This window comes from Rhinoderma darwinii, chromosome 3 (assembly GCF_050947455.1).
Source record: "Rhinoderma darwinii isolate aRhiDar2 chromosome 3, aRhiDar2.hap1, whole genome shotgun sequence".
In the NCBI taxonomy this organism is placed as follows: domain Eukaryota; kingdom Metazoa; phylum Chordata; class Amphibia; order Anura; family Rhinodermatidae; genus Rhinoderma; species Rhinoderma darwinii.
This window is the reverse complement of record NC_134689.1, coordinates 145,199,892-145,225,438: the sequence shown is the minus strand read 5'-3', so window position 1 is coordinate 145,225,438 and position 25,547 is coordinate 145,199,892. Positions and strand designations below refer to the sequence as shown.

Below are 25,547 nucleotides of genomic sequence, written 5' to 3'. Positions count from 1 at the left end.
CTATCTATCTGTCTATCTATCTATCTATCTATCTATCTATCTATCTATCTATCTATCTATCTATCTATCTATCTATCTATCTATCTATCTATCTATCTATCTATCTATCTATCTATCTATCTATCTATCATCTATCTAATATCTATCTATCTATCTATCTATCTATCTATCTATCTATCTATCTATCTATCTATCTATCTATCTATCTATCTATCTATCTATCTATCTATCTATCTATCTATCTATCTATCTATCTATCATCTATCTATCTTTTATATTGTTTAATTTACAGATTATCTAATCTGTTTGCCTAGATTTTTGCAAACTCTGCAGATTTTATACTGAAGTTGCTATTTTAGCCTTAGTTGCTTTGCAATGGAAATAGGTAATTTAAGCAGAGTTCTTGTGATGGGTGCACTGCATAAAGTATCTTTGAGAATCTGACATAAATGAGTGCTTTGTACTGCTCTTTCCCAGTGGAATTTCATATCCTCATGTCTAAAGCTGCTTCATAAAAGCTTTCTTTCTTTTAACTTACTGAAATTTAGTTTGTGTGTCAGTTCATTCTGGCACATGAATTGGTAACATTTCTAGACTAGAGGTACTAGGAACTGTAGATGAATAGAACAAGTGTATGGGACCCTGCAAGTATGCAACACTTAGCATCTTAAAGAGAACTGTCATTCTAGACGATACCACGTGTCACATGCTTATTTACCTAAGCAGGAGGAGTGTATATGTGGCAAATATGTTGTCTGTTTAGGGTTGAGGTGCTGTGGCCACGTTACAATGAAGTATTAAACTAAAATATCAATTATTAAAAAAAACGCCTTGCATTAAAATGTCCTTTTTCACAAATGACACAGTAAAGTGTCAGTAATATTTAATTCAAACACCACTGCTATGTATATTTTTTTTATTCCAAAAAAATTGCCTACAAGAGGCTTGATGTTTTATTTATTCTCTTAAGAGTAAGCAATATGGCACCTCCTCGAAATCTGCCCAGAGTAGTGCTTCCATGCGCCAATTAAACTCTTCTTCATAGAAACTTGCACGAAACACACTTTATTATATAGGTATCTTGAACAGACCGATATCACAGTTCCTGATAAATAACAAAATGTCTTATGATAGTGTTGTCAATACAGATAAATGGATTTATTAAACTATATCATATAATAATTAATGTAAACAATCACTATTCATAAGTTCTGATGACTCTGTTCTTGCATCATGCTCTGCGTCATTAATCCAAGCCTAACATTAGGCTAAGTGGTATTATATATCCTAAAATGTCAGCTGCTGGGCTTGAAGATGTTGACTTGTAGACATTATGGCATCCATCCAAAATCTATGTGTACTCCCATTTATATGCACAGAAAAAAAGTCATTAAATTAATGCTACGGTGTGACGGTGGGATTCTCACAATATTTTTCTACTTATTACACTGAAGTAAATAGAGGTTAACAGGTTATGTTACTTGTTTATAAAATGCTATAATTTAAGTTTTACAATTGTGAATCATCGATCGTAATTTCAATACGATAACTTCTTCATATTTTTGTTTCCCTACAAATCTTTGAAGAATGAAGTCGTTTGCAAATATTTTCTTGGGACTCTTTATACTTAAAGCGGCAGTAGCTGCTCCTCCAACGGATGCTATTAACTACGACACAGATACATATGAAGTTGATCTGTATAGCAATTACGACTACGATGAAAACAGTAATATTGATCAAGGAGAGGTATTCACTTTCATTAATTATTTCATTTTTTGCGGTTTGCTAGAATTAATGTTTTAATGATGCACAATGTGAAAACGTAATGTTGAGAGAATAATGTTGTAGAAAAATGTGTCCGTATATTGTATCTTAAAAATGTACATATATTGAGAAGGATACGTTAAAGCGAATTTCCAACCTTGAGTATCATTTTGTGTTTTTAATCTTAATAGGCCCAAAATGATGTGGAATTTTATTTCTCAATACATCTTTATAGCAGTTGGAACTCTTTTTTTTCTGATACAGAGTTTAAAATTCTCTGCATAGCCCAAGTGTTAGATGATACCACTCTGTCTGCCTGCCACCACCCACTAAACGGAGCTTAAGCGCATACGGCAGACTGTTTTATTATTGAGCAGAATGCACTAAGCTTCTAAGCTCCCTATAGTGGTGGCTGCAGACAGACAGAATGTTATCTATGCAGTCATTTAAGGCCCCGTATAAGAAAAAAGAAGCTCCAGACACTGTAAACACATAATAAGAAATGATGAGCATAATTTTGGACTTTAAAAATTACATGATATTAAAAGTTGGATATTAACTTTAAAGCTTATTGTTAGTTAAAGGGGTTGGCCACTTTATAACGAAATTTCTGAAATGCCCTAAGTTACTGTGTTGTGACACAGGCTACTGTTTATACCCCATTATTTATCCCTGCGCTTCATTTCAGAGCCCTCTGCTCCCTCTATAATGGCCTAGTAAACAGTGGATGGCGCAATTATCCCATTCATAGATGATTAATTAGGTCATTTCTCCACGTGAGCGCCTTTCCCAGCAGCCTGCTCTTCTGTGCTGGAACTGAACCATAGTTGAACGGTCAGGGCATGCGCAGATACAGGCAGCAGAATCTTCTGCATCTGCGCATGCACTAAAAGCATTCAGTGTTGGTGCAAAAGAGCAGGCATCCCGGGAGGCGGTTACATGGCCAAAACACATGACCGTTGCCATCAATGAAAGCTATGGACAGGACAATCGGGCTGTCCACTGGTTTACTAAGTCTGTTTACTAAGCCAGAGGGAGCAAAGGCCCTGAAATGAAGTACAGCGGTAAGTGCTAAGGGTATTTACAGTTGCCTGTGTCAGAACACAGTAACTTAGGGTGTTTAAGATTAATATACAGTAAGAAGAATTTGGGCTAACTGAAAAGAATAGAATTAAAAAATCTATATTAAATACTGATATTAATATCAGGTTGGTTATACGCCTAAACATTTTCTGTGTAGAACAAAGGAAAATTACTATTCCCTTAATGTGTTTTATCTTTACATTCATGAGGGCCTTGCATTGTGAGGCTGGGTTCACACGACCTATTTTCAGGCGTAAACGAGGCGTATTATGCCTCGATTTACGCCTGAAAATACGGCTCCAATACGTCGGCAAACATCTGCCCATTCATTTGAATGGGTTTGCCGACGTACTGTGCCGACGACCTGTCATTTTACGCGTCGCTGTCAAAAGACGACGCGTAAAATGATTACCTCGTCAAAGAAGTGCAGGACACTTCTTGGGACGTAATTTGAGCCGTTTTTCATTGAATTCAATGAAGAACAGCTCAAAATTACACCCGTAATTGACGCCTCGCAAAACGCGAGTACGAGCAATTACGTCTGAAATGCAGGAGCTGTTTTCTCCTGAAAACAGCTCCGTAATTTCAGACGTAATTGTCGTTATCGTGTGCACATACCCTAATACTACCATAGGGACAGAAATCTTCAGTTCAGAATGAAAAATAATATATATTGTTTTCAAACATAAGTAGAGATGAGCAAATTTCCTGGCTTTTGTTTTCAGTCAAATTGCATTGAATTGGCCGTCCGATTCGATTCTGTCCAAATAAATTTGCTGCAAGTGCTCCGATTGCACTGAAAACTCATATCTTCAAAAAACACAGAAAAAGTCATACTTACTGAGTGGGTAGTTCAACACCCGTTCCCACCAGGACGCAGGCAGCTCAAAAATGCCAGAGAAGGAGAGTGCTTTGGTGCATTAAATAGTAATAGCCACTCCGACTAGTCTTGAGGGGAGTGGCAGCTCAGTGCTATAATTACACAAAGGTGCATAATAAATGGGTGTCAGTATTGGTGTAGTATTAAAGTGTAAATGTATGGTATATAAGTTCTGGGTGTAGTACATAAGTGCCAGAACTGTGTGTGGTAATGGGGGTCAAAAATAATGTGATGTATGGGGGTCAGTGCTGTGAATAGTACATGGAGTGTCAGTACTAAGTGTAATATATAGAGGAATAATGTACCAGTCGTGAGGCGTAGCATATCTTGCCGAATCACAGCCTTTTTGTAACGCCCATACTATTAACTGAGACGGGCTTCTCTGCATGAAAGACCAAACAATAGCACATCATGCTCTCCCTGCACTATAAGACCTGGCTGTGTCCTGAAAAAAGGATATGTAGTAAAAAATATCCATGAAAAACATGGGGTATTAGTTGTTATTTTGGCCAAAATACGCCAGCTTGCAACCCAAAGCCAAGGGTCACCAAATGTCTTGCGAGTCCCTAACTATAACTTTTCTTTCCTAATATAAAAATACCATCAGAAAAAAGTACAAAGATAAACTTAAAAAAACACAGAAAAGGCCATACTTAGGCCTTATACACATGACAGTGAAAAACGGCCATGTGACGGCCGTTCTTTTAACGGCCGTCACACGACTGTTTTCAGAACTATGATGTTCTATGGGTGTATTCACACAGCCGTTTTTTTAAAGGCCATGAATAATGGGCGTCAAATAATAGGACATGTCCTATTTTTGGCCATTTTAACGGCCTGACAGCGCCCATAGAAGTCAATGGATCAGTTTTTAACGGCTTTCAATACATGTAACAACCATTAAAAACGGATCTGTAACATGGGGATTTGCAAGGGAACTACTAGTTCCCTTGCTGGCTATCGGTGGCACGATGACAAATACTCACCGATTTACCGATGCAGCGCCGACTTCTTCTGGTCAGGTCGCTAGTCTCGCGGGTTCTGCGAAGGCGGCGCGATGACGTCATCCCGCCGCCTTCGCAGATCCCGTGAGACTAGCGACCACACCAGAAGAAGACAGCACTGAATAGGTGAATGTCATTGCGTTGCCTTCGCAGATCTCGTGAAGATGAGGGACCTTACCTGAAGACACAGCGCAGTGAGTATGTAGGGCATTCATGTCGGTCTGTGTGGCATCATATACATCAGGGCTGGGTGGCATCACATACAGGGGGGCTGTGTGGCATGTACAGGGGGGCTGTGTGGCATCTACAGTGAGGCTGTGTGGCATCTACAGTGAGGCTGTGCGGCATCTACAGTGAGGCTGTGTGGCATCATATACAGAGAGGTGTGTTGCATCATATACAGGGAGGTGTGTGGAATCATATACAGGGAGGTGTGTGGCGGTATATACAGGGAGGTGTGTGGCATCATATACAGGGAGCCTGTGTGGCATATACAGGGAGGCTGTGTGGCATATACAGGGAGGCTGTGTGGCATATACAGGGAGGCTGTGTGGCATCATATACAAGGAGGTGTGTGGCATCATCTACAGGGAGGTGTGTGGCATCATATACAGTGAGGTGTGTGGCATCATATACAGGAGGTGTGCGGCATCATATACAGGAAGGTGTGTGGCATCATATACAGGGAGGTGTATGACATCATATACAGGGAGGTGTGTGGCATCATATACAGGGGGCTGTGTGGCACCATATACAGGGAGGTGTGTGGCACCATATACAGGGGTCTGTGTGGCACCATATACAGGGAGGCTGTAAATAGTGTCTAGGTGAACATGTGACCTTCCTTTGGGTGTTTTCTGGGGGCTGGGACAAAAAAAGGCCTGACCAATGAAATTCAATGAGGCAAAATATATCAAAGGAAAGGAGGATAATAAGGGAGGAATTGCCGAAATTTCTCTGAGCGTGTATATTCTATGTTTAGAGATCATTTAAAAGAATTATTCTTGTTTGCCTTTTTCTAGGCAAAGCTATTTATCTGTATGACCAACCTAAAACAAGGAAATCATTATGTCTTGTAACCTCTGGTTAGACAAAGGGATCCTAGATTTGTTTTAATCACTGTAGATATAGGAATAAGATGGGGGTGGGGATACCTGTTTGAAGATTATGCTTATTACAGTTATGCTTATTACAAAGATTAGGCCATAATGGTCTATGAACAAGTGACTGAAATAGTGTTAGCCAGTGGCGTAACTACCGCTGTAGCAGCCGTAGCGGCTGCTATGGGGCCCGCAGCATGAGGGGGCCCGTGCCACCCGCCATCACGGGTCCCCCCATGGCCGGAGGCTCCGCTAGCAGCCGCTATGGCTGCTACATCGCGACGCCACTGAAGGGGTTGTTCCTACAAAAGACATGCATCCCCTATCCCCAGGATAGGGGATGCATGTGTGATCGCTGGGACGCCCATCGATGAGGAGAACGGGGGGACCGAAAGTCCCCCGAAGCTCTCCATGACAAACTTCGGACTTCCGGGCTCTGTCTGCAGCTCCATAGAAATGAATTGTGCACTGGTCGCGCTTGTGCGCATGCGTGACCAGCGCTGCTTTCATTTTTATTGAACTGCGCAGACTCCGGAAGTCCGAGGTTAGTCATAGAGAACTTGGGGGGACTTTCGGTCCCCCGTTCTCCTTATTGATGGGCATCCCAGCGATCACACATGCATCCCCTATCCCCTACAGGAGGGGTCTGTGTGGCGTTATCTACAGGAAGGCTGTATGGCGTTATCTATAGGGGGCTGTATGGCGTTATCTACAGGGGGGATTGGGGCTGTAAGATGTTATCTACAGGGGGCTGTGTATGGTGCTATCTATAGGGGGCGGTGTGTGGTGGAATCTATAGGGAGGCACTATCTACAAGGGGGCGGGGGTTGTGTGGTACCCAGCGGAGGGGGGCCCCAGTCAAAAGTTTGCTATGGGGCCCAGTCTCTCCTAGTTAGGCCCCTGGTGTTAGCTCTGGGGCAATTTTGGGATCCAGCCCAGGTAGTCTCTGACCATAGCTTCTAGTGCTACCAACTGCTCAAGGCCACCAGACTCAGTCTGTCAAGGCAGCTGGAAGCATACCCTGTCATGTCAATTTTAATGAATTTGCTAGTGTTGGTGCTGCTGCCATCTTACTAGGCATTGTTGTGACCAAGTGGTTTTCTAGACTTTAAAGACACCTTAGGCACCATGGCGCACCTTTAAGAATTGTGTGTCCTACATTAGCCCTCACAATTAACTTTCCCTGTTAAAAACATTGTCATTTTTATAAAATGGCATACCTCTAAATAATATTTTCGGTACTCCATTATGCTAGGGCCAAATAATATCACTGTAGAGTAATCAAATAATACCTTCAAAACAATACTAGTTACACCCAGGCGATATGCACAACATCATCATCAATACAATTCAAATAAATACAATACTGATCATGCAATGTCAAAAGCACAATAAACAACAATTAAATCCAATTTCATACTGTTGACGCAACAACTGAGCCAAAATATATTAGACTGAAATTTGTAATGGGTATGTCAACCAATACCCGCCCACCAGTTGTTTTTCCAGGTCCTAATCATGTTTTATCGATATATCGGGAGAGGAATTAGACACACAGACGATGCTGGTATGCTCAAAATACTCCTCTGAGGTTTATTGCCAAAACAAGTACAATAATATCATTCAAAAGGGGTGTAGGCTTGATTTCAGACAATCATTTACAATGTGATAATAGCTCTGATTCAGCCAATAAGAATATTTCAATGCATTATTATATTTCTTCATACATCAGGTTTACAGGTGGCTTATTTATCTTGGCAAGGATATAATAGATAGTTCTTCTAAGATGGAGGAGTTTCACTCACATACATATGTGAGCATGTCTCCCTCTCTTATCTCACTCCCTCCCCATTTCCTTCTTCCCACAAGCTTCAAATGAGAGCCAAGGTTAAACAAAACTAACTTAGAAAAATACAAACTTGTCTTAAAGAGGCTCTGTCACCACATTATAAGTGCCCTATCTCCTACATAATGTGATCGGTGCTGTAATGTAGATTACAGCAGTGTTTTTTTTATTTAGAAAAATGATAAATTTTGACCAAGTTATGACCTATATTAGCTTTATGCTAATGACTTTCTTAATAGACAACTGGGCATGTTTTTAGCTTTTGACCAAGTGGGCTTTGTAAAGAGAAGTGTATAACGCTGACCAATCAGTGTCATACACTTCTCTCCATTCATGTACTCAGACATCGTGATCTTACGAAATTACGATGTGCTGTCACTTACTCACACATTAACTTTACTGAAGTGTCTTGAGAGTGGATAGATATCGCTTCCAGCCAGGACGCGATGTCTATTCACAATCCCGACACATCAGTAAAGTTTGTGTGGGACTTACAGCACAACACATCGAGATCAGGCTGCGCTATCATTTACAGCGTGATCTCGCGAGATCACGCTTGTTGTCATTAAGTCCCACATAAACGTCATCCCAGAAGGCCGGACTACTAGCAGGGTGACTAAGTGCTGCAGTTTCCGCAGTAGAAATTCCGGGTGAAAAACTGCACAATAAGCAGATTGGTTTCACACACAAAGAGGCACAAATGTTTGGTGGTTAAAGCGACAATTATACACAGTCTCTATGTACACAGCAAGGGCACAGTAGGCAGCATAACAATCTCCTCCCTGATGCAGGGGTCTACTACAGGCATCAGCGGCCTGTTTTACGCTCCCAAACCTAGGGGAGGTTTTTTCGTCTATGATCTGTTTCAGTCACTCTTGGGGACAACACTCAATTGACCTCCAGGAGCCTGTCTTAAAGGGACTCACTCAATTGCTTGTACTGCAGCTCCGTCACATCAGCTATCCTCCTTGGCTCTACATCACTCTATACACACTGGAGCTCACAACATTTCTTATTGCACTGTCTGGAGCCTCTCTACAGTCGGCTCCCTCTTCCGCTGTCTTAGTGACTCTGGGTCTGTATAAAGCGGCCTTCACTTCTCCCAGCAAGCACACTACTATCCCTTTTCTCCTAGAAGCTCCTACCAGTTCATCTGGTTTCTACCACACTGATCTCCTCTTCAGGTAGCCAGCTTTGTTATATGGTTGATGCAACAGGGCAATCTAGTGGCAGCAGGCAACACCAGGCAACCATAACACACAGCAATAAAATATATATACATAAACATTGCAGGCGACAATACAATTCAGCAGCACTGCAGCTTCACAGTGCTGACCGTCATCATTAGTATTTTTAAATCGGCAGCTACCTGGAAAAAAATCATATATTGAACAGTCACAAACATATGCACAGTACATTTTTCTTGGGCAAACAGTCATTTTTAAAGGAGGGCTCCAGCAACACCTTACACTACTCCTCCTAAATGAGAAACAGACCACTCTCCTCTTAGGGTATGTGCACACGAGAAGTGCCTTTTACGTCTGAAAAGACAGACTGTTTTCAGGAGAAAACAGCTGCCTCGTTTCAGACGTAAAAGCTCCTCCTCGCATTATGCGAGGCGTCTTTGACGCTCGTAAATCTTGAGCTGCTCTTCATTAACTTCAATGAAGAACGGCTCAAATTACGTTGCAAAGAAGTGTCATGCACTTCTTTGCCGAGGCAGTCACTTTACGCGTCATCGTTTGACGACGCGTAAATGACAGGTCGTCTGCACAGTACGTCGGCAAACCCATTCAAATGAATGGGCAGATGTTTGCCGACGTATTGTAGCCCTATTTTCAGACGTAAAACGAGGCATAATACGCCTCGTTTACGTCTGAAAATAGGTCGTGTGAACCCAGCCTTACAGAGACCTCATAACCTATTTTCTCTATAGCGGCATGGCGTGAAATTAGGTGTCATCTTTCTTTCAGACTCAAAACGGCTGAGCGCTCACACAAGCGCTTCTGCCGCTTCGTTTTAGCAATTGGTGGGGTTCTCAGTGCTCGGACCCCCACCAATCAAAACTTCTGACATGTCACTATCACGTCAGAAGTTTGTCAAACGTTTAGTTACCCTTTAAAATTGTTGTCAATCTTGAATCCTTCTATTACTCCTTCTTTACCTCTGCCTTATTGACTAGCAGCGTAGGAGGTAGTGTTGATACCCCAAAACTTGGAGACAAACATGACATTGCTGAAGAAACACTTTCTCTGAACTGTGTTAAAGCTTTAGCATTGGAATCAACTTTTTTTTAGGAGAGCCCGAACCAGCAATCCGCTCTGCTATTTCAGCTGCATTTATAAGGTCAGGATCACACACGCAGTTTTTGGCTCAATTCTTTGCTTCGTTTATTGCGGCAAACAGAGGAGTAGACACAAAAGAAAGGAAACACATCAGTCTTTTTTTTTTTTTTCTTTACATTCTTATGGATTCACTTCTGGCTTTGACTCAAAGAACTAAGCCAAAAACTGCATCAAAACTTTATATGTGAGTCTGGCCTTAAAGAAAAATAGATCAATGGTCTACTTCTTTTTCCACGACCAACTGCCCCTCTCACGCACTTTTCAAAGGCTGCATGGACGGCTCATTAGTCAATTTAAATCCCCCCCAATTAAATTGTATATATATATATATATATATATGTGTGTGTGTAAATAAATACATATATACAAGAACAGAACAAAAAATCGTACCAATAAAAACTACAGCTCGTCCCACAAAAAATAAGCCCTCACACCGCTCAAGCAACCGAAAAATAAAAAAGTTATGGCTCTCAGAATGTGTTGATACAAAACAATTTTTTATTTTAACAATTAGATTTTTCTATGTAAAAGTAGTAAAATATATTAAAAAAACGATATAAATTTGGTATCACCGTAATTGTACTGAGCCTCAGAATAAAGTTATGTTGTCGTTTATACTGCATGGGGAAAGCCGTAAAAACGAAACCCCCAAAAAATTGAGGAATTGCAGTTTTTTCCAATTTCAGTCCGCAAAGATTTTTTTTTAGTTTCCAAGTACATTTTATGGTACTTTAAATGGTGTCAATAGAAACTTCAACTTCTCCCGCAAGACATAAGCCCTCACATCACTCTATTGACGTAAAAAGAAAAAAGTTATGGCTCTTGGAATGCGGGGAGTGAAAAACGAAAATAAGAAAGCAAAAAATGGATCAGTCCTGAAAGGGTTGATTCATTTGTAAAAAATAAAATAAAAATTATGACCACATGTGGGGTATTTCCGCACTCGGAAGAAATTGCTTTACAAATGTTGGGGTGCTTTTTCTCCTTTATCCCTTGTGAAAATGAAAAAATGCAACATTCTAGTGGAAAGAATGTTGATATTCATTTTCGCGGCCTAATTCTAATAGATTCTGCAAAAGACCTGTGGGATCTCAATGCTCACTATACCACTAGAAAAAATCCTTGAGGGGTGTTGTTTCAAAATTGGGGTCACATTTGGGGAGTTACCACTGTTTTGGTCCCTCCAGGGCGTTGCAAATTCGAAATGGCACTGAAAACCATTCCAGCAAAATCTGCGCTCCAAAATCCAAATGACGCTCCTTCCCTTCTGAGCGCTGCCGTGGGTCCAATAAGCAGTTTATTACCACATATTGGGTATTGCCGTAATCAGGAGAAATTGCTTTACAAATGTTGTGGTTCTTTTTTTTCCTTTATTCCTTGTAAAAATTAAAAATGGCTACGTTTTTTCAGACAAAAAGTAGATTTTCAATTTCACGGCTTAATTCCACTAAATTCTGCACAAAAAAACTGTGTGGACAGAATGCTAACTATACCCCTAGAAAAATTCCTTGAGTGGTGTAGTTTCCAAAACGGGGTCACTTTTGGGGGATTTCCACGGTTTTCACACCACAAGACCTCTTCAAACCTGACATGGTGCCTAAAATATATTCTAAGAAAAGGAGGCCACAAAATCCAGTAGGTGTTACTTTGCTCCTGAGGCCTGTGTTTCAGTCCATTAGAACACTAGGGCCACATGTGGGATATTTATAAATACTGCAGAATCTGGGCAATAAGTATTGAGTTGCATTTATTGGGTAAAATCTTCTGTGGTACAAAAATTTTATTACTAATGAATTTCGGCCCAAAAAAATGAAATTTGTAAATTTCACCTCTACATCCTTTAATTCCTGTGAAGCGCGTAAAGGGTTAAGAAACTTTCTGAATGCTGTTTTGAATACTTTGAGGGGCGCTGTTTTTTTTTTTTAAATCAGGTGATTTATGGAGGTTTTCTAATATGTAAGGCCCTCAAAGCCACTTTAGAACTGAACTGATCTCTAAAAATATAGCCTTTTGAAATTTTCTTGAAAATAAGAGAGATTGCTGCTAAAGTTCTAACGTCGTAGAAAAATAAAAGGACGTTCAAAACACAAATGCAAACATAAAGTAGACATATGGGAAATTTTAACTAGTAACTATTTTGTGTGGTATTACCATCTGTCTTACACGCAGATACATTTAAATTTAGAAAAATGTTAATTTTTGCTAATTTTCTATAAACTTTTGTGTTTTTCACAAATAAATACTGAATTTATCAACCAAATTTTTGGACTAACAAAAAGTACAATATGTCACGAGAAAACAATTTCAGAATCACTTGGATAGGTAAAAGCATTCCAAAGTTATTACCACTTTAAGTAACGCATGTCAGATTTAAAAAAATCAGCTGTGTCTTGAAGGGCAAAACAGGGTCCTTAATGGGAATGTGTCATCAGAAATTGATCTATTGTTTAAATCAGGTTTTCTTGTTAAAGCGTAACTAAACGTTCGATCAACTTTTTATTTTCTAGCAGCATTTGTAATATAAATATATTTAGTAATAGAGTTTAGAGTTCACTGCCCATGAAAGATACAGACAAATCGTAACATCACACACAGTAAGACACGCCCCTAGCAGAATCAGGGAGTGTGAGAAAAAGCTGCAAAAAAGGTACTTTGAAGTGAAAAAAATTGCTAGGAGTAATGTATTAACGTAGAGGGACATAATAGCAGTTTAAATATTTTTTTTTTGCAAAACTTTAGCTACGCTTTAAACATATTTTTGTTGATTTTGTTTTTCCATGTCATTGTGTGTGTATGGTAATAAGTTATTTAACTCACCATGCGAATTAAATAATGGTATATTGTAATAGATTGGATTTTTACGGACGCAGCGATACCAAATTATTTTATTGTTTACATTGTTCTTGGGGAAAAATGGGAAAAGGTTCTTTTTTTTTTTACACTCCTGAAAATGTATCTAACCTTTTTTTTTTTTTACACATTTTATTAGTTCCCCTAGGGGACTTGAACCAGCGGCCACTTGGTTGCATGTGGCCTTACTGAAACCGCGTAACTCGCTGAGCTACGCTGTTTCCCTACCTCCCATATTAGTGAATGGCGGTTACGGAAGCAGCGTAGCATGCGAGCTATGCTGTTTCCGTAACTACTGTTCAGTTCTATGGGAGTAACGGAAACAGCGTAGCTCAGCGAGTTACGCTGTTTCAGTAACTCCACATGCAATCAAGTGGCCAGGAGAGCACATAAAGCTAGAACGGGGTTTAGGAGCCCCCCGTTCTAGAGATAGGTGCGGGTCCCATAGGTGGGACCTGCATCTATCTGACATTTATGACATATCCTGTCGATATGTCATAAATGTCCTTCATAGAAAAATGCCTATAAATGCAGCGGTCGCTATTGACCGTGGCATTCAACTAATTAAAAGGGTTTGCCATAAAACTCACGTAACCCCTATCCACAGCGATAAGGAGAACAGGGGACTGAAAGTCACCCAAAGCGCTACATGAGAAGCCTGGACTTGTTTGTCCGGCTTATCTGTTCCGCAGCTCCATAGAGATCAATGGAGAGCCACTCGTGCGTGCGCAGAAGAATCCCATTGATCTCTACCAAGCTGCCGGACACAGAACGCGGAAGTCAAAGCTTCCCATGCAGCGCTCTTGGTGACTTTCGGTCCCTGTTCTCCTTATCGATCACACATATATCCCCTATACTGTGGATAGGGGATACATGTGTTTTATGGCACAACCCCTTTAAACTGCCAGGAACAGCAAAATTGCTGTTCCTGGCCGTTAGAGCAGCGTGTCTGCTGTAAAAGACAGCTGACACCTGCAGTGTATGGAGCAGGCTCAGCGCGTGAGCCCGCTCTACACATCATCCCCCCACACACTAGAGCCGAAACGTTGCACCAGGGCTAATAAAGTAGTTATTTTTTTCACCTATCTTTGGAGTGCTGCCTACTTCTTGATTTTTTTTTATCAATAATAGACGACGGTCAAGTCCCTGGGGCGCGCACCCTCCTAATACGATCGGTGCTGCTAGACTGAGGATTTTTTGATATATATTTTATCTAGTAATATATATATATATATATATATATATATATATATATATATATATATAGCAACAAAAGAAAACAGCAGCACTCACTAGAGAAGATGCACAGTTGCCAAGCAAGCCATCCAGATCCAAGGACTAGGTAGTATATAAAAGTAGAGATCTTGCAGCACTCAAAGTGGTGAAAATAAAGTGGTTTATTCAGCCAACAAACAGAGACGTTTCTGTCCAACAATAGGACCTTTATCAAGCATTGTTGTCCTATTGTTGGACAGAAACGTCTCTGTTTGTTGGCTGAATAAACCACTTTATTTTCACCACTTTGAGTGCTGCAAGATCTCTACTTTTATATATATATATATATATATATATATATATATATATATACATATATAATATATATATTTCTGAAATCTTGCAGTTTTAATTTCGGCCTCACAACTTTCTGTTCTGTAGAGATTCACCTCTCAGTTGTCATTTCATTGTCATCACAGGCAGGATTACAATAAAATGTAACACCTCTATTAAAATGCTGGAGACAGCTAACACAGGATCACACAATTGACAGTAGGGGATGGGAACAGTTCACCTCCTCCTCCTCCCTGAACATTGACCTCTGCACAGGTCACTTAGCATGTCTGAAATATTCTCTCTTAGAAGACAAACGGTCATCTCCAGGCTATTGTTTTCTATGATCCATGTGGCTGCAGTGAAGCAAATCTCGGAATGTTGTTAACAAAGTAGAGCAGGTACTCAGGCAATATGGCTGCCCCTTTAACCCTTTTCCACTTTGGCCACTTTTGACCTTCCTAACAGAGCCTCATTTTTCAAATCTGACATGTTTCACTTTATGTGGTAATAACATCGGAATGCTTTCACCTATCCAAGCGATTCTGAGAATGTTTTCTCGTGACACATTGGACTTTATATTACTGGCAAAATTTTCTCAATACATGCAGTATTTAATTGTGAAAAACACCAAAATGTAGTGAAAAATTGCAAAAAATCAGCGATTTCCTAAATTTAAATGTATCTGCTTGTAAAACAGGCAGTTATAAGACACAAAATTGCTGCTAATTAACATCCACCATATGTCTACTTTAGTTTGGCATCAATTTTTGAATATCGTTTTATTTTTCTAGGACGTTACAAGACGTAGAACTTTAGCTGCAATTTCTCACATTTTCAAGAAAATTTCAAAAGGCTATTGTTACAGGGGGCAGTTCAGTTGTGAAGTGGCTTTGAAGGCCTTATATATTAGAAACCCCGAATAAGTCACCCCATTTTAAAAACTTCACCCCTCAAAGTATTCAAAACAGCATTTAGAAAGTTTCTTAACCCTTTAAATGTTTCCCAGGACTTAAAGCAAAGTACAGGTGAAATGTACAAATTTCCTTTTTTTTTGCAGAAATTCATTTTTAATCCATATTTTTTGTAACACAGAAGGTTTTACCAGACAAATGCAACTCAATATTTATTGCCCAGAGTCTGCAGTTTTTAGAAATATCCCACATGTGGCCCTAGTGTGCTAATGGACTGAAGCATCGGCCTCAGAAGCAAAAGAGTACCTAGTGGATCATGGGGCCTGCTTTTTATTAGAAAATATTTTAGGCTACATGTCCGGTTTGCTGTGCCAAATCGCCCAAAAGTGACCCCATTTGGGAAACTAGACCCCTCAAGGAAATTATCTAGGGGTATGGTGAGCATTTTGACCCCACAGTTTTATTGCAGAAATTATTGGAAGTAGGCCGTGAAAATTAAAATCTACATTCTTTCAAAGAAAATGTAGGTTTAGCAAATATTTTCTCATTTTCACAAGGACTAAAGGAGAAAAAGCACTGCCACATTTGTAAAGAAATTTCTCCCAATTAAAACAATACCCCACATGTGGTACTAAATGGCTGTTTGGACACACGGCAGGGCTTAGAAGGGAAAGAGCGCCATTTGGAGCTCAAATTTAGCAGGAATGGTTTGCGGAGGCCATCTCACATTTGCAAAGCCCCCGAAGGGACAAAACAGTGGAAACCCCCCACAAGTGACACAGTTTTGGATACTACACCCCTTGAGGAATTCATATATGAGTGTAGTGAGCATTTTGACCACACATGGGTTTTTTAGATTTTATTAGAATTGGGCAGTGAAAATAAAAACAATAATTTTTCTTCAATAAGACATAACTTTAGCTCAAAATTTTCCATTTTCTCAACAAATAAAGGAAAAAATGAACCTCAACATTTGTAAAGCAACTTCTCTAGAGTACGGCAATACCCCATATGTGTCATAAACTGCTGGTTGGGCACACGGCAAGGATCCGAATAGAAGGAGCGCAATTTGGCTTTTGGAGTACAGATTTTGCTGGATTGATTCCTTGGAACCATGTCGCTTTTGCAAAGCCCCTAAGGTACCAGTACAGTGGAAACTACCCAAAAGGGACTCCATTCATGAAACTACACCCCTTGAATAATTTATCTAGGGGTGTAGTGAGCATTTTGACCCTTTAGATGTTTCATAGATTTTATTAGGATTGGGAAGTGAAAATAAAACAAATCCTTTTTCTTCAATAAGACGTAGCTTTAGCTCAAATTTTTTCATTTTCTCAATAAATAAAGGAAAAAAAGAACCACAATCTTTTTAAAGCAATTTCTCCTGAGTACAAAAAAACCCGATATGTGGTCATAAACTGCTGTTTGGGCACACAGTAGGGCTCAGAAGGGGAGGAACGCCATTTGGCTTTTGGAGTACAGATTTTGGTGGATTGGTTTCTGGTCACTATGTCGCATTTGCAAAGCCCCTGTGGGACCAAAACAGTGGAAACCCCCCACAAATGACCCCATTTTGGAAACTACACCTCTCAAGTTATTCACCTAGGGGTGTAGCGAGCTTTTTAACTGAGCAGGTGTTTTTCAGAAATTAGTGTGCACTCGATGTTGCAGAGTAAAAATTTTTTTTTTTTCCATAGATATGCCAATATATGCTGCCGAGCTTGTGCTACCATAGCAAGACAGCTCTCTAATAATTATGCTGTGTTTCCCAGTTTTAGAAACACCCTACATGTGACCCTAATCTTTTGCCTGGACTATCGACAGGGCTCAGGAGTGAGAGAGTACCATGCGAAATTGAGACCTAATTTGGCAACTTACACAGTATTGGTTCACAATTGCAGAGGCTCTGATGTGAAATAATAAAAGAAACTGCTGAGAAGTGACCCCATTTGGGAAACTACACCCCTCAATGAATTTATTAAGGGTTGTAGTGAGCATTTTCCCCCCACCGGTCTTTTCCATAAATGATTGCGCTGTGGATGGTGCAAAGTAAAAATTAAAATATTTCCCTAGATGTGGCATTTCAGTGGGAAATATGTCGTGCCCAGCTTATGCCACTGGAGACACACACCCCAAAAATTGTTAAAAGGGGTCTCCCAGGTATGGCAATGCCATATATGTGGAAGTAAACTGCTGTTTGGGCACGCTGTAGGGCTCAGAAGGGAAGGAGCGCCATTTAGCTTTTGGAGCGTGGATTTTGCTTGGTAGTAGTTGTGTTTGGAGTTTTACTGGTATTTCAGTTTATAATGTGGGGCATATGTGAGCTGGGCAGAGTACATCAGGGGAATAGTCACGTGGTGTAATAATGGGGTAAACAATAAGCTATTCTATAAATATTTGTTATGCTGTGAAGCAATCCTGTATGCATAGGCCAGTGTCGCACTGATAAATGTCCTTTCTTATCCCCCTTTTGGTCCACACTCCGCACCCTTGCAGTTTGAGGAATTTTCCTGGGAAGTGTTGACCTAGTATAATACGGGCACCCTCGCTTCCAGCAGATATGTTTGGGCCCTCCCCTTCCTGGTTCCCTAATTTTAGGGCCTTGATAAATCGCCACTTGAAACAGAAGAAATATTCCCCTCAGGCCGGCCCAACTGCATATTTTTCTTTCCTGACTTATTGGAGCCTTAACTAATTTTATTTTTTCATAGACGTAATGGTATGAGGACTGTTTTTTTGCGGGATGAGTTGTAGTTATTATTGGTACCATTTTGGGATACATGCAACTTTTTGATCACTTGTTATCCTTTTTTTTGAGAGGCAGGGTGATCAAAAAACAGCAATTCTGCCATAGTTTATCTTATACAGCGTTTGCCACGCGTCATAAATTACATGTTAACTTTATTCTGTGGGTCAGTACGATTCCGGCGATATCAAATTTATAGAACTTTTTTATGTTTTACAACTTTTTGCACAATAAAATTACTTTTGTAAAAAGAATGTATTTTTTCTGTCGCCAAGTTGAAATAGAGCCATAACTTTTATTTATTTTTTAGTCTACGGAGCTGTATGAGGGCTTCTTTTTTTAGAGACGAGCTATAGTTTTTATAGGTATCATTTTTGAATACATGCGACTTTTTGATCACTTTTTATTTCAATTTTTGGAAGACAAAGTGACCAAAAAAAAAAAGCAATTCTGGCATTATTTTTTAGGTTTTTGTTTACGGCGTTCACTGCACGGGACAAATAACATAATATTTTTATAGTTCAGGTCGTTACGGACGCGGCCATACCAAATATGTATGGTTTTATTATTTTTTTCAATAATAAATGACTTGATAAGGGAAAAAGGGCGATAGTGTTTTATGTTATCACTTGAAACTTTTATTGTATTTCTTACAACTTTTATTTTTACTTTTTTTACACTTTTATTTACACTTTTCTTTAGTCCCCCTAGGGGACTTGAAGGTCCAACTGTTTGATTGATGTTCTAATATATTGCACTACCTATGTAGTGCAATGTATTAGAACTGTCAGTTGTTCACTGACAGCAAGCCGACCAGGCTCCGGCTCCAGTCGTGGCCTAATCGGCATCCGTAATGGCAGACAAGAGGCCATTGTTATGCCTCCTGTTGCCATAGTAGCAGTTGGCAGCCTTGCCATCGCATGGCAGGCTGCCGATTTGCTACAAACCACTATGATGCAGCGATCGCATTGGATCGCTGCATCGATGGGGTAATGCCAGGAATCGGAGCTAGCTGTTACATACAGCGGACACTCAGTGCTGATGACGCCGGCTCAGCTTCCAGCTCAGAAGCATCTTGCCAATGGTACCGGAAGCCTTTTAGCTTTTGCGAGTGGGGCATAGGAGGCTTCCATTGCTGGCAGACTGGGAGGTAAGTATTAGGCCTCCGATCGCCATTGCAGCCACCGGCAACCCAGCGATCACGTTGCTGGGGTGCCGGTGGCTAAAAACGCCTCACATGCTGCAATCTCTATTGAACGCAGCATCTGAGGGCTTAATCGGCTTTATTGGATGCTATTTCCAGTCCTGGCCGATACCTCAGGGTGCCAGCTGTAACATATAGCTGGCACCCGGTGGTGATGGTGCGGGCTCAGCTCCTATCACCGCAACGTAATGGTACTGTGCTTTGCGGGAAGCCCTGCCTGACAGTGCCGTATATATACGGCGGATGTCGAGAAGGGGTTAATCATGTACATGTTTCACTATCTGATTTTACTTAGTAAACAAAGATACAAGTGATACATTCTCTTTAGGCCAGGATCACAAACAGTTCTGATGCAGATTTTGTGTGAGCATTTGGCACAGTTTTTTTTTTTAACAAAAGCCAGAAGTGGATCCAAAAGGAAGGAAATGTATAAAGAAAAGACTGATGTATTTCCTTTCTTTTGTGTTCACTTCTGCATTTGGTTAAAAATACTGATTCAAAAACTGCTACAAAATGGCATCAAAACTGTGTGTGTTATCCTGACGTTAATAACAGGAAGCAGGTTACCCATTGCCATACACAACTGGCAGCTCTTATCTCAGGGGAATCATACCTACCAACCAACAAGTATGGCCAAGAGGGACAACCACAAATGTTTTACCAGCTAAGCCACGCTTCTAACCCCGCCGATACACACCCAGTTCAGCCCACACAGTATCATGCTCCCATAGTGTCTCTCCACAGTATAATGCCCCCATGGAACTTCCCACACAGTATGACCCTATAGCTGCCCCCTACAGTATTATGCCCCATAGTGCCCTCTACACAGTATCATGCTCCCATAATGCCTCTACACAGTATAATGCCCCCATAGAACTCCCCGCTCAGTATAATGACCCCATAGCTGACCCCACACAGTATAATGCCCCATAGCTGCCTCCATAAGGTATAATGCCCCATAGATGTCCCCATACAGTATAATTCCCCCTTAGCTGCCTCATACAGTATAATGCTCCTTAGCAGGTGCCCCATACAGTATAATGTCCACTTAGTAGGTGCCCCAATACAGTATAATACTCCCATAGCTGCCCCCATACAGCATAATGCCCCATTAGCAGGTGCTCCCGTACAGTATAATGCCCCCTTAGCTGGTGCCCTATACAATATAATGCCCCCTTAGCAGGTGCCCCTGTACAGTATAATGCCCCATAGTGCCTAATAAAAAAATAATAAAATAAATACTTATTGAGCCCCGTTCCCACGATAAGAGGTCCCTCTGCTCCCCCAATCTGTGCTATGAGTGGCACTGCGCAGACAGGTGTGATTACATCACTGCATTGCACCTGTCTATGGCTCACAGTGGCTTCACACAGTGAATGCTGAAGCAGGGAGCTGACGATTCCCTGCTTTAGTATTGGATTCACGTTTATCTGCGTCCTGAGGATGCAAATATACCGGGACATACCGCATGCTGCCTGGAACAGCGGGACACCGCCCTAATCGGGATTGTGCTGCTGAAACCAGGATGGTTGGAAGGTATGGGGAATTAAAGGAAACTGCCCTTATCCTAATAGCAGAAATCAGTGAGTTGTTAGGCTTCTATGTAGTAGTAGTAGTAGATCGTTTGACCCTATATTTGATCATGGCTTCTTGGGTTTAGCGTGGTAAATGAGAGGCTTTCAACTTCTCAAAACGACATGGCAATAGAATAAAGCATGTAAGACTTTTCTTTTTCTTTGCAAAAAGATTTTTGTTATTGTATCAAAAAACAATTCCCTTAACCTCTGTAAGATATATATATATAGATAAACTTCACCCATAAGTGCCAAAAAAAAGTCCATAAGGATGCCAATCTTCCCTCCTAGTGAAATCTCCGCACAAGATCCATAACCCATGAAATCTATTTGGAATCCTTATGGACTTTTTTGACACTTTTAGTTGAAGTTCATCTGTATATATCTTACTGATGTTAAACTAATTGTTTTTTGATAGAATAAGAAAAATCTTTTTGCAACCGTACTGCTACCGACATCACTGTCCATATATGGACAGTGACAGTGACGTTGGCAGCAGTGCTGGAGTTCCCAGGCAGAGCATCAGCTGATGCTCTGCTCGGGGACTCCAGTGATAGGAAACCCCTGAACTTATCTACAGGGGAGCTGTGTGTGGAACTATCAACAGAGGGCACTGTGGCACTATCTACTGAGGGTACTGTGGCACTATCTACTGAGGGTACTGTGGCACTATCTGCAGAGGGCAGTCTGGCGCTATCTAAAAACAGGAGGGCTGTGTGGCCCTATCTACGCGGGGCTGTGTGGCACTATCTACAAGGGGATGTGTGGCACTATTTATAAGGTAGGTGTGTGGCACTATCTACAGGGCCAGTGTGTGGCATCATCTACAGGGGTCTGTGTGTGGCACTATCAACAGGGGTCTGTATGTGGCACTATCTGCAGCAGGCTGGGTGTGGCAATATCTGCAAGGGGCTGTGTGGGGTACTGTCTACAAAGGGCACTGTGGAGCTATCTAGAAAAGGAGGTTGTGGCACTATCTACAGAGGGCTGTGTGGTACTATCTATATCTATTGCGTGACGCCAATCCATACATCATCCCCTCCCCGCTCCATGATGTACCGACACATAACGGGTCAGGAAGGAGTTAAGTAAGGAGCGGTCAGGGGGCCCGGATCTATTCTTGCTAAAAACTACGTTTTATAGTCCGAAAAATAGAGTAAATCACTATTTCAATAGATTTTCTAATTTGACCGAAATAGTGGCGGGAGCTGGGATAGTGGCTGAAAGGGAGGATGTAGAATATACAACAGGAGAGGAAAGTTACAGGGGAAGGTGTTTTGTGGTAAAAGAGGGTATAAGTGATAAGTTAAAAAATTAAATGTAAGAAAAGCATCAGGAACAGATGAGATCAGTACCAAAGATCTGAGAATTTGTTCTGATGCACTATGTGGCCCATTGGCAGATCTGTTTAATTTAGGTTTAAAGAGGCTCTGTCACCACATTATAAGTGCCCTATCTCTTACATAAGGAGATTGGCGCTGTAATGTAGGTGACAGCAGTGCTTTTTATTTAGAAAAACAATCTCTTTTTACCACGTTGAGCTATTTTAGCTTTATGCTAATTACTTTCTTAATGGACAACTGGGCGTGTTTTTACTTTAGACCAAGTGGGCGTTGTACAGAGGAGTATATGACGCTGACCAATCAGTGACAAATCAGCATCATGCACTTCTCTCCATTCATTTAGTCAGCGCATAGTGACACTGCGTTGTTCACTATGTGCTGTCTTATACTGACACATTTACATTACTGAAGTGTTTAGACAGTGAATAGACATTCCTTAAAGCCAGGACGGGATGTCTATTCACAATCCCGACACTTCGGTAACGTTTCTGTGGGACTTACAGCACAGCAAGCGTAATCTCGCTGTAACCTGTCATTTACAGCGAGATCTCGCGAGATTACTCTTGCTCTGCTGTAAGTACCACAGAAACGTTACCGAAGTGTCAGGATTGTGAATAGACATCCCGTCCTGGCTGGAAGGAATGTCTATTTACTGTCAAGACACTTCAGTAACGTTAATGTATCAGTATAAGACAGCACATTACTGATCTAGCAGGATCCTTATGCGCTGAGTAAATAAATGGAGAGAAGTGTATGATGCTGATTGGTCACTGATTGGTCAGCATCATACACTCCTCTGTACAACGCCCACTTGGTCAAAAGTAAAAACACGCCCAGTTGTCCATCAAGAAAGTAATTAGCATAAAGCTAAAATCGCTAATAACATGGTAAAAATAGATTGTTTTTCTAAATAAAAAGCACTGCTGTCACCTACATTATAGCGCCCATCTCCTTATGTAGGAGATAGGGCACTTATAATGTGGTGGCAGAACCTCTTTAACTCAACAAATAGTACCGAAGGTGTGGAAAACATCTTGCGTAGTTCCTATACCAAAGGTCTTAACCTCTCACATTATGAAGGCCTTTGAAAGACTGATGTTAGTGTATCTTAAATTGGCTGTGGTAAAATATGAGGATCCTTTGCAGTTTGCCATAAACCAAGAAATGGATCGAGAATGCAGATTTATATTTGTTGCATATGGCATACTCTTTTTTAAATTTTATAATACCTGAACTGATGAGAAATAAAATGGAGAGCATGTAACAGGTGGGAGAGGGTTTAGGAATATTATTGCCCCGCAGAGGAAATTGAACAGCAAGAACTTCAGACGACACAGGTATAAGATGCTGGACAGAACTTTACTCCAACAGAGGCACAATCTTAATGGTTACAATAATTGGTACCTTGACGGTTTGACTAATAAATAAGTTCTATACTTGGCAGTTTCTGATTTAGCTGGTGAGAACGGAACACCGTGTTGGCTATGGTTCAGTCTTTAGTTAAACTTGTGATACAGGAGATCATTGTTCTGTCATATGAAGTGCTGACCTAGCGATACGCCATTCAGTCTAGCAATACAAAGTCTTTTTGGTGGATCAGTCACTTGGTAGCTTGCGCCCGACCAGGCAATCTCAACTGGCAGCTCTTGCCCTGCCCAGCTATACAATCTGGCAGCTCTCGCCTTGCCCGGCTATACAATCTGGCAGCTCTCATCCTGCTCGGCTATCCAACAGCGGCTCACGTCCCGCTCACAAATCCATCCACTCTGTAATGAGTTCTTTCTCCCTCTCCTGCTTATCCCACACACATCACTCTATCTGTCTATCTCCTCCATCACTCACCAACTGCCACTGGCTCCAGAGACCACCTCCCTATAACTCCTCCCCTTTCAGTCCACCCACACCACTAATGTTAAACAGACAAGACACACACTGAGGGGACAGACAGGGGAAACAGATGAGGAACACACAAACCACATCACCACAGGCAGCAGGCAAACAAGGGGATGTTTATAATTGATGTACGGCATAACCCCCTTACAAGCATGCACATTAATAGAGTAGTGTCAAATTGGATATTTGATTATTTAAGGGGGTGCCCGCTGTATGTGCGTGATGGCGCTTGTATGTCCTGAATAGAGATAAGTGATATTGGGGCACCTCAGGGAACAGTACTATCGCCATTTTTATTTGCATTATATACGGCAGATTTTAGGTATCGTTCAAAAAACTGTCATCTGCAGAAGTTTTCTAATGATACTGTAGTTATGGGGGGCATAAAAGAAGGTTCTGAAAAAGGGTATAGGGATTTGATAACAGATTTTGTTAGTTGAAGTACTAGGAACGGATTAAAATGTAATTAAATAAACAGTGGCAAGATTCTTTATCTTGACTTTTTCAATGACCTTTCAATGGCTTTTTTTGTGTGATATCAAGCTGCAGCAAGTTATCAGAGTCAACATAAAGATGGCTACATCCGCATACTGGTCACCATAATAGTTGTCACCCAAATTAGTGCAGCCATTTTTGTTTGTTTATTTGCATGCATAAATTTTGGAAAGAAAGCAATGCCCCATTAGCCACACCCACCAGATAAACTACGCACCCACAAGACACACCCACCAGATAAGACACACCCTAAGGCCCCATGCACACACGTAATACAGTCCACAATTACGGACCCATTCAGTTCTATTGGTAGCGGACACCTTTCTGTATCACTGCAGATGGGTGTACGTGCCGTAGAAATGTTCCGAAAATTATGGAACATGTCCGTTCTTTTGCACTTCATGGGCCATGCTCCCATACCTCTTATGGGAGCACGGCCCAAAAATGCGGGCGGCCTCCGGAGGCCGCCTGCAACCGCAATCGCGGGCCGTGATTACGGGCACGGTCGTGTGCATGGGGCCTTAGTTTCTCTGGGAAAAAAAATTAAAATGTTGGCAACTATGCAACAGTGACAATAATGCAGCTCTGTCGGGTTTCCTATCTCAGTGCAGCACGGGCTAAAGGGGCAGAAGCTGTGTTTAGGAATATAGGGGGTAATTTATCAACATTTCTACGCCAGTTTTCTTGCATCAAAAAGACACAGAAAGAACAAAAAGTCGCAAATGTGGTGCAAATTGTGACTTTTGGCCTTTTTACACCACCCTACAGTGAAAGGGGCCAATGAGGCCCAACAAATTTAATATAATTTACGGCAGAAAACTGGCGTAAATCATAGAGGAAATCTATGCCAGCTCCTAGCTGGTATAGATTTAATTCTATGGGCATAGCAGATTCAAGGCCCATGCTGGGCCCCTACCTTGCTGCTCCCCCACTCCCCCATTGAAAAGTTAAATTAGAC

The 25,547-nt window shown here is 41.1% G+C and overlaps 1 protein-coding gene across 1 annotated transcript in view; it reads left to right on the top strand.

Moving 5' to 3' along the window:
* Window positions 1-1,587: 1,587 nt before the first annotated feature.
* Window positions 1,588-25,547, top strand: part of EPYC (epiphycan) — a 54,751-nt gene continuing 30,791 nt past the window's right edge. The window contains exon 1 of the mRNA XM_075860096.1: window positions 1,588-1,746. Within this exon, the coding sequence (XP_075716211.1) occupies window positions 1,588-1,746 (159 nt within the window). The remainder of the gene's footprint in view (window positions 1,747-25,547) is intronic.